This window comes from Lytechinus variegatus, chromosome 1 (assembly GCF_018143015.1).
Source record: "Lytechinus variegatus isolate NC3 chromosome 1, Lvar_3.0, whole genome shotgun sequence".
Lineage (NCBI taxonomy): Eukaryota > Metazoa > Echinodermata > Echinoidea > Temnopleuroida > Toxopneustidae > Lytechinus > Lytechinus variegatus.
The window spans coordinates 68,187,914-68,198,777 of record NC_054740.1 but is presented as its reverse complement, the minus strand read 5'-3'; the positions used below and the strand labels follow the sequence as shown (position 1 = coordinate 68,198,777).

At 38.5% G+C, this 10,864-nt stretch overlaps 1 protein-coding gene across 1 annotated transcript; it reads left to right on the top strand.

Moving 5' to 3' along the window:
* Positions 1-3,400: 3,400 nt before the first annotated feature.
* On the top strand, positions 3,401-10,173 carry LOC121420826. The gene is made up of 4 exons (XM_041615459.1): positions 3,401-3,734; positions 5,626-5,738; positions 6,766-9,356; positions 9,605-10,173. Exons 2-4 carry the CDS (start codon positions 5,681-5,683, stop codon positions 9,935-9,937), a joined length of 2,982 nt encoding a protein of 993 aa, XP_041471393.1. The 5' UTR covers positions 3,401-3,734; positions 5,626-5,680; the 3' UTR covers positions 9,938-10,173.
* The last annotated feature ends 691 nt before the right edge of the window (positions 10,174-10,864 follow it).

Below are 10,864 nucleotides of genomic sequence, written 5' to 3'. Positions count from 1 at the left end.
TAGAAAATGACATACTGATCTTTATAAATTTATAACACGTAGAAAAGCTGCTTACATTTGACGTCACAAATAAGAATAAACTTATGATAACTAGGCTCTTTAATCCTTGGTCGATTTTCCCTAAACCTTCTTCAGAGTTTTTTTAATCATTTTTTCTCCTTTTTTTATATAAACTTTTTCTCTGAGAGAACTTCCCCTTTCATACTTAAAGGACAAGTCCACCCCAACAAAAACTTGATTTGAATAAAAAGAGAAAAATTCAACAAGCATAACACTGAAAATTTCATCAAAATCGGATGTAAAATAAGAAAGTTATGACATTTCAAAGTTTCGCTTCATCTCAAAAAACAGTTATATGAACGAGCCAGCTACATCCAAATGAGAGAGTCGATGATGTCATTCACTCACTATTTCTTTTGTTTTTTATTGTTTGAAATATGAAATATTTTGATTTTCTCGTCATTGTCATGTGAAATGAAGTTTCATTCCTCCATGAACACGTGGAATTCCATTATTTCAACATTTTGTGCTTCAGGCAAGGAGGTCCTAATCGTCAAATTCGTAAAAACTGAAATATTGTATAATTCAAACAATAAAAAACAAAAGAAATAGTGAGTGAGTGACATCATCAACTCTCTCATTTGGATGTAACTGGCTCGTTCATATAACTATTTTGTTAAAATAAGCGAAAATTTGAAATGTCATAACTTTCTTATTTTTAATACATCCGATTGTGATGAAATCTTCAGCATTGTGCTTGTCTGATTTTTCTCTATTGATTCAAATCAACATTTTTTTGAGGTGGACTTGACCTTTAAACATGCAAACAGCGTCGTATCATTCGCATCCCCCCATTCACATTGTTAAGTTGAACCTCACTGCACTTCTTAAGAACTGTTTGTATACATGGCATTCACACAATCTTAGAAAAGCTCATGATATATCTTAAGTTACAATGTTTCCTGTCATAATGTAAACAAAAATGATAACATATAACAAAACAAGTAGCAATTTTTCTCATTATTCCGCCTTTTCAGGTCAATTCATTCTATGATGCAATTTTTGAGAAGGGTCGATCTTTCTTCACAACCAAATATGAAATTTCTGTAATGAAACCACCATCTTGCTTGTCAGTCCAACTTAGACACACAATACACCGTATGACATGTCAGGCAAATAATGAATCCAAAACAAATACACGCAATGCCGTACTCAGCGCACCCACAAAATCAAGCCAAAATTCACTGAATTAAGTGAATCTAACGTGAGTATGGAAAAAAAATCAAAATTTTTAGGGCAAATATTCAAAGGCGTCACATCTTTAATTTTCTCAGGCTTGCGTATGAACGAAAATATCTTCAATAATTGTACCTATTACACCTCTAATCAATAATTGTACCTTTACACAATTTTATTTTTTCAAGTTTTTGCGAGTAAGACTGAGATGAAAGTGGGATGAGTCCTTCCTTTTGTCGCTGGGCATAATCACTTTAATTAGTCCTTGGGTATGTATAGGTTATAAGAAGATCTCAGTTGCAAAACGGGTTAGGTTATGTCTCAATGTATGGATTTTTAGTAGCTCTGTAAGATGATACCAAAGACAAGTCAATATTCCCATTAAAAAGTGAATTAAAAAATCCCTTTTTTCCACATTGGGTTAGGTCCATTTCAGTTTGGTTGCAAAAGGGGTTAGGGCCACAATGATGACCCAATTTTATGTACACTTCATTATAGAGTATAGTACATCGTGACAATTTAGTTTCTCACAAGAATATTGCAATAAATGAGAATTAAAAAAAACTTATTTTTTTCTTGGAATGGTCCAAAGTGGACCTAACCCCTTATGTAACCAAAGTCTTCATATGTTAATCAATGCAAGGTTGAAAGGGTTGGTATTTCCATGCCGTATCCCTGATCATGGACCTACAACATGTACAAAGAGATGGATGATTAACGCGAGCCTTTCCTTTGATGTAATGACTGTCACCGCCACATGGTTATGTGCATATCAATGAGAACATACAGGTGTTCTGCCAATAGCGACTGCCAAGGTGTGTCTGAATACAAACTTGGAGCAATTTTCCTGGTCTTGGTTCTTGTTGGTTGGTGTGCTATTTCAAAACATGCCTTTCAATATATATTGGCAGCGATAACATTGCTATAAGATTATCGCCAGAGTAACCAATAAAATATCGTCATGCGCATAAATCTATTCAATTTACATATTCACCAAACATTTATTCATTTTATATATTTATATATATACTGGATTTTATTGGAATAAAAACTATCAAAGTACAATTACCAGCAATCAAAGACTAAAATGGGTGATTGTTTACATGTACAAATAGAAACATAACAGATATAAAATTATTATCAATAAATATTCAGATACAATACAGATTAATACAGATGAAAATAGGGGGAGTGAAAGATTAGGGAAAAAGAGGAGAGAAGAGAGGAAGGGGGTGAGAAAAGGGTAAGAAATGGAGATAATTCAAAAGAAAAGCGAACGCAAGAGGTGGAAACTGGAAAGAGAAAAAGAGGCAACCTAAAGAATAAAACTCGTTATACAATACAATACATTTAACAATGGTCACTAAAATGTAAGTTAAGTAGCAATTGAAGCGATTGAAGCGAGCACAAAAAGGGGAAAGTATAGATGAGGATAAAGACTCCCTGGAAACTGAAATATTCCATTCTCATTTGGTTTACATGAAGATGTGCCAGACCCTCGGAGAGGAACGTAAGCATCAGGTACTCTGGTTTCCTGCTTACATGCATTCATACTTCCTTTGAAGTCTATGGTAGGAAAAAACCTATTCGAAATAAAGCTATTCGTCTTTTTTATCATCGTCGTCGTCGTCGTCACCGTCCAACACCAAACATACCGTTATCGGCAGTTTATTTCATCCTAAAGCTGGATACGCTGACCGTGTTTTAACCTGATTCCTTGCACATTGAATTTTGAACGAAAGATTCAAAGCTCATAATGAATTTGACATCACCCCATAGATCCGACATTCCATCCTATACCACCCTACAATTAGGTATAGAGGAATAGAGGGTAAGGTGTCCCTTGCAGAATTTGTCAAGACTGTTGATTTTTTTGGGGGGAGGTTGTCATTTCTTTGCCCCTGCTGACGAGGTTTGCCATGCTCCCAGAAGCGTCATGATAAGCCGACATTTTGAGGGGGCGGGTATGGAATATATAGGACAAAAAATTACTATTAAAAAAAGCTACGAGTGAAGATTTTTTTGACCCTATCAATACAAAAAACTCATTTTGTCATAGGTCTCGACATCATATTCGGAAAATAATATTATATTTTACTTCTTTTCTTTTCCTTTCCATTTCTTTCTTTTAATATATTTTTATCTTGGTCTTGAAAATAATGGGGGTGCTTCATAAGGCCTCAAAGCCACCTCCCCATCTGCACGCCAGTGGGTACGCCATTAACACAAGTTTCCTGTAATTTAGCAAATGGCAACTCTCTATGAGCAAGATTAATATCGGCATGTACCTCCGGCACTATACTGTATATACCGGACGTTGGAACGGAGGTATTTATCTCACTATTGTTCAACCAAAGATCACAAGTGATCCGCTCCAACGTTAAGCTAAATTCACGTTCCAGATTTTGTTTCCTGCTGATATTTTCACATGCAGGCAAAATTTTGAAGTAGTTGTCCATAAACCTGGTTTTGTTATACCCGTGAGAGAACAAAGCAGGGTGAGTACATCATTTTTCCCCCCAAATATATTGTTCCAAATCTTTGATCGAGCACGGGACGTACGTTATGTGTATTTATTTTCGCTTTCATAGTTTTGCAGCATGGAACTCTTCACTATGCAGTATGAATAGGGTGTAATATTGCTGTAATTCAGATGATTAAAAGTATTTACAGAGTTGGGAGTATATAGCTTTATGTGTGTGTTCATTGTGATATGCAACTTGTGTGATTCCACATCCTGCCTAGCATTGCTTTTTTTTATCATTATAAACCATTTTATATGAAATAAAAACTCTCATATGACGTGTATGTATCATTTTAATATCAGAAATTCAATAAATTAGTATAGCTATAGGTATCATTTCAAAATATGACCCAAAACCCCTCCTCCTTCAGATTTTTTTCATAGACTTCCCTCTGAATATTAAAAGAGCTAGATGTCCCTCTTTTTGAAGGGAGGATGAAAAGTCGGTGATTGGTTATTTTAGCTTGTCAAAAATATTTCTACAAGGAAATCTATCTACTTATCAACTTCCTTTGCCTATCCCACCCTCGTTAACATCCATGATTGTGTACAATGATAAAGTAGTAACACAAAAATTGTGTCACTAAACATCTACAGGGCAAAGGCACTGGTAATACCTATCGTCATTTTTATCACATTTGTCATCATAATTGTTACTATTACGATCATCAACGGTTTTTTTACACACTTAATGAAACTAGGTAACTTCATAAGGATTTCACAATGAGGGAGCAGGAGGGGGGGGGGGGGGGGTCGGGACTATGTACTATATTTCTTTATTCTAAGTTTTGTTTTAAAGGCAACGTGACTTGCCTACAGTTGTCGTCGAGAACCATGGCTCATATGCGATAAGTTATGCTTGTATTGGTGACATAAACAATCCATTTATATAACCCAGTAACATTTGCGAATATTATTCTTTGATCACTTTTATTAAAGTAAATGTAAACACGCCTTTGTGTAATCTAACGGGGACTTTGACATTAACATTCTCGACCAAGGCAAATAAAGCACAATTTTTATCGAAGGTAGTACAGCGGAGTAGTGGTAAATGCTAATGTATATTTCGGAATATAGCAATACAATATGAAAATATGATGAAAATCGTCGTGATGTAGGGCGATCACACCTGGACAGTTTAGCCAGCATGCGACGCCGACTGACTGTCCTCATGACCAGTCGTTTCCTCCTTTAAACCAATTTCTTGTTATCAAACACTTCATTCCTAAAATATCGAGATTGCATTTTGTTAACATACAAGATATTGAGAATTCAAATTATTTGTATAAATGAATATTTGCGTTGTTAACAAATGAAATTTTTGACATAAGAAATTGGATTAAGAAAACGATTTGCCATAGCCTGCGTGCGTCTCGTACGAAGACTTAAGCATTCTTAATTTGAATCCATTTAGATACGATGTTTTTGCTATAGCCGAAAAGCCTGCGGAATATGAACCCGGGGCATGAAGTCATAGATATATGAAATATATATGTACAACATAATCAAAAGATATTTTTGTGGTACTCGTGTCCTACGTGCTCTGTACTGTCGTGATGAAATAGAACCTATCTTAGATATCTTATTATGTGAACAATGCCCCAGTACTCAAACAGTGACTTAATGATACTATTAACATTACACTTCGTATATTATTGAAAATCGAAACTGAACACTTACATCCAGTTGAACATGATAAATTTACCTTGGTTTGAATATTTTGTTTTACTTTCGATGTTTACACTCGGAAAAGTGGTCACCAATTGATTTAGGCATGTTAGGAGTTGTCAATTTATGGTTACCGTATGACAGGACAAGGGTGCTAGTTCGATTATATTATGATTCTCTTCTTCCTTTTCACGCAGTTATTTGTTATTTCAAAACGACGGTGTATTAGAGGTCGACGCTTATTTCCTCTTCATGGCGCTACTGTTGCATATCGTTATCCTTCAGCAGCTGCTGTCGATATATGCATCAGGTACGTTTCCCACCTTTATCGGTGACTATGTATATTATCATGATTTCGCTGCTGTTTTGGATAATGGGCTATTTGTATATTTTGGTAAACGAACGGAATGACAAAGAAATCAAAAGAAAAGCAAATCTTCTACCAACCCCATTGATTGCTTGAAAACATGAATAAGACCTGCAATATTTATTCATGTTTGACTGTAGATATATGAACATTATATTTCATGTCATCCTTGATTCTTTATGTACACCCCCGGGGGGGCCACTTACATTGACGAGTGGATACCATGCGCGACCAAAAAAACACGTAAAAAGGATGTCCTTTTCACGATAGGGCATGTTACGTACGTAACGTGATAAGGGTGTCAAAAACACAAAAATAATGAAAAAAGGGTATCTATTTCGCTAGGAAAATTACGTGTTTAGGGTCGAATTTGCGGGGATGATAAAACAAAATTTAAATGTTTTATAAAGGATGTCCTTTTTGCCCTAACACTTCGTGTTTAGAGTCTGATTTGCGCGAGGTGTAGACGGTGGGGTCGTACTTAACCAAATAAGGTAAAGCCGACGACCGAAGGACCCGTAAAAATAAAACATTCCTGTACTTGTTTAGGAGTTCATTATATTTGTCAAGAGTATCGTTTTGTTTCCAATACTTGTTAAGGTTAGGGTTTCACACGCCAAGGGGTGCATTTTCATAATATGGAAATTACGTGTTTAGGGTGCTTTTCGAGACCCCGTGGTCGCGCATGGTATCCACTCGTGAATGGAAGTGCCCCCCCCCCCGGGTGTACACCCTCCCGTATGTTCATCTCCCCTCACTCCTTTAGCTCGATCTCCCTATCTATTGCTCACTCTCCTTCATGTATTTCGTAATTACGGCCAAAGACGATCAGGCACTGGTATTTGCCATAAAGTAACCATGTCATAAAAAATGGCAAACACACAATAACAACACGAGATTGGAAGAAGTGACACGCATCAACCAAAGGTTCTTTTCACGTAGATCTATATTTTTATTTTTTCTTTCACAGCAACGACTGTCAATGTCACAATAAGGGAAAATACATTTAAGACCTGCACCTCGGCATCGTGTGGCAAGGTAAAATGTGGAGACGTGCCCGGTGATCCAACTCCTTGTCATTGTGACCAGGCGTGTGAGTTCTACAACGACTGCTGCGGAGACTACAAAATGGTCTGCTCTGGGACGAACTCTACAGAGAGCACAAGGGGTTTCCGTGAATCAATGGGTGCTATAGGAGAGGTGAACATTGAGTGCATCTCTCCAAACGCAGATTCATCAGATGCTTTTTGGATGATCCAGTCATGCCCTGGAACGTGGAATGATGATGTTTTGCGCAAGAAGTGCACGTCATATGAGCCTTCAACAAACATCGATTTGGGGCTCTTGCCAGTGGTCCATGGTGGTGTTACGTACAGAAATATATTTTGCGCTGTCTGCAATGGTGTCGAGTTCTATAACGGCGGTCTCACTGGTTGGAAGTTTGAATTCAGTTGCTCGAAGCAGCATGCGTCATTTGCCGAGTCCGAAAACATAACAATTCACGAACTGATCAATTATGCAAATTGCGAACCACGTTTTTCGCCTCCTTCAGGTGTGCCACAAAGTAGTCTTCGCCCCTGTCTGAACTATGATTATGTAGCAGGTTGTCCGCCTGATTCTCCACGGACTCTTCTAGAGGGATGTATGTCCTTTACTGGCATCTTTACGGAAGAATCGACAGGTCGATACAAGAATCCATACTGCAAACTTTGCAATGAGGGCGCAATCAGTAAGAATTGGACAACTGTTGAACAAAAAGAATACGTGGAGAGATTATGCTCCTCTCCGGGGGAGTCTTTGACACCTGTCGTCGCGTCTAGCAGCATTGGCAGTTTTGGCTTTATAGACGAATCTATGGAACCCAGCGACAATGATATCGGCATGTCCCTGACACCGATCTCCGTGATTGTTGATTTTTCTGGTAAGAGTGGTGTGTCCATCTTCTATTCTGAGAACATGGTTGTGGAAAGGCAGGTGGCGTGTAACGTTGGTGAAGTCTACGATCTGACATCTGATGGATGTGTGGCAGTAACATGTGCTGATGGATATACACTCACTAATGGTAAGTGTGTCAAGGATGCACCGTCGGTCAATCTAACCTGTGGTAACAATAATGCCAATTTGGAGTTATCCATGACTGTGGTAATAGCGACAGAGAGCAATGACACGTGCCTGAAACTGGAAATTCATAAATTGGGTCAGCTTTCGAATTGCATAGCTGTAAGCCTGAACTTGCCCAATGAATCATTCACTATTAGACATCAGATTCCACAGGATAATGTCACTAAACAAGTAGATAATAACACTAACTGCAAGGAAGTTATGCATGAGGGACGGGCTTACACATCCATGGAATACACATTTGACACAACAGTCCTTGATTATGAAGAGCTTGAATACGCCATCGACAAGTCGCTTCTGTACGTTTATCAGCCAGCGATGGGTTGTGATATTAAAGATGTAGAAATTTCACGCAGATGTGTCGCGATAGAAGGGCTCCCCAATTGTGATCGCGGTCGTAAGGAACTTTCTTATTATCAGTTTCAAAATCATAATGGTACATCATTTGTTTACGACAACGAGACGGGCAACCTCTACCACCCATATGAGACGGAGCTAATTGCGACTTACGACAGCCAATATCCTTCGACCATTCGCACATTCCATAAGCAAGAAGTTGTTCACATCTGCGACCGAGGGCACTTTCTTTCCTGTCCGCTAATATCTCGAAATGTATCGTATTTCACCACAGTGGAAGGAAAGGCTAATTTTCTAAGACATGCAGCGACCGGGGAAATACTTGGTCCAGATGAATACATGGTGGCAGCAGATGGCAACATCCAGGTATGTGTGCCAGAGGGATCGGGTCAAAACGCAACAGTGAACGAAACCGTTGTGAAATACTTTTTCCGGTACGATCGGTCGCAGGTTATTCTTAGCTATGTTGGTGTGTGTCTGTCACTTGTTGCACTAATCGCGACCTTCCTGACGTACAGTGCCTTCCCTGTCCTCCGACAGTGTGTCAGCAACAAACTTATCATGATACTCTGTGTAGCTCTATTTGCAGCTCAACTCCTACAATTATTGAATGGCCTTGCAACACGAAACGACTACGCCTGCATGATAGTAGCAGTCGTCGGTCATTTCCTGTGGCTCTTTGTTTTTGCCATGACAACAGTTCTAGCGATCGAACTGGATAGAACTTTCGGCAGCTTGAACAACTTCAGCGTGTCCTCAGATAGTCTCGTCTCTCTTTTGAAATACACGACATTCGCCCTTTCCCTAGCCGGTGCCATCGTTGCCAGTTGTCTTGGGATTCATTTCACAATAGGGGAAGAGATAGACTTTCATTACGGCAGTGAAACTCTATGTTGGATTGGTGACAGGACTGTGAATCTAATAGCATTTGGTGGGCCACTCGCGATTTTCTTATTAGTAAACATTATATTATTTGGACACACAGTGCGCGGAATAAGGCATGTGACCAAGATTCGAAATCGTGCTATCCGGCATTCTACCACCTTGAAGGAAAGGGGAAAGGAGCTACAAATATATTGGAAGGTAAGTATCAACACTTTTATTTTCTGTTCTGGAATCTTACCATGGTAAATGCGCATGATAGTCACTGACTGCACTTCATCGCTAAAATAAATCCCAAAGCATTGTAATGACAAAGTTGTAATATGCAATGGGGTCAGGTTTGTTTATACGTAAATATGTAGCTGAAATAAGACTATTGGTCAACTCGTGTTTTTTTTTTCAAAATTACTACATGGCTCTCTCTCTCTTCCCATCTTTTATGCGTGTAGATATCAACACTATTAGGTTTCACCTGGCTTTTCGGGTTCGTAGCCGCTTTTGTAGGAGTGCCAGCCCTATGGTACATCTTCATCATCCTAAATTCTCTCCAGGGCGTCTACATTTTTCTTGCGTTCATGGCCAACAAAAGGGTCTATCACCTCTGGGCCAGCGTATTGTGCTGCAGGACACGGGGTGACAAACTGACAAAGCAAGGAAAGGGCCATCGTAGCAATGGTAAATCAACGACTTTGACACTGGTTGCAGGAACAGTATCGACGGCATCTGAACACCGTATCGCCAACCAGTTCACAACCTGGAACTCGAGTGCGACAAAGGTGTGACATGTGGCTTGAAACGTCTCATTTTGTACATCTTACAAGAAATCACTGTAGCTTGTGGGTGCTGACCTATCTTCTTACTGCTCAGGCAAAAACATTCGACACATGCACATGTAGATATAAAAAATCTCGCATACCTGTATTTATTGGTTGAGATCAAGCGACACCAGACTAAAAAAAGAACAAAAACCAACAATCCAAATCTTCATCAGAAAAAAAAAATATTATGTACTTATTGTGTAAAATGTTACATATAAGAATAATTGTAGAAGAATTGTAAAAGCGATTACATTCATCTATTAGTTATTTCCCTTTAAGGATAGCCAAGAATTGTAAAGAACATTCCAGGATGTCTTTTTATTATGCAGGCCTTGCCTATTTAAAGGCCAAGGAGTTTTATTGTTGAATAAGGAAAAGCCAAACAATAGAATTGTATTGGTAGTGGAAATGAATAGGCTTAGGTATTTTGTTTACACTGTTGATTTCAATGAGGTCATTCAAGAGTGTTCTGGATTTTGACTGCTCCTGAAAGGAGAAAGTTCTTTGGAAGACAATTCTAGAAGCTTGTAGATTAGTCGAAATTTGAGAATGATCTAGAACACTTGTAATTAGTATAAAGCTGCAGATTTTTCAAGATGATCATCACATCATCACACCATCACATCATATGAGAGCAGGAGATCACATCACATCATATGAGATCACTTCACCAGATCAGATCAGAGCAGTTTATGCATCAATGAACTGTTTGCAGTTATTTTGAGAAATTATCAGTTCTCATCGAGATCATCAACATCATCAACCTGTTCAATGAACACGCTTCAACCCATGGATTGCTGAAATTGACTGTTAATCATCATCAACATCGTCTTCACGGACATTTCAACTCGTTGCAGTGACTTATTATTCATCGGACTTCAACATCAGTTT

Excerpts from the sequence above, each read along its gene's own strand:
- LOC121420826 (XM_041615459.1), top strand. The coding sequence starts at position 5,681 with ATGGCGCTACTGTTGCATATCGTTATCCTTCAGCAGCTGCTGTCGATA. Across the intron at positions 5,739-6,765 it reads GCTGTCGATATATGCATCAG|CAACGACTGTCAATGTCACA; the intron begins GTACGTTTCCCA and ends TTTCTTTCACAG. Across the intron at positions 9,357-9,604 it reads AGCTACAAATATATTGGAAG|ATATCAACACTATTAGGTTT; the intron begins GTAAGTATCAAC and ends TTATGCGTGTAG.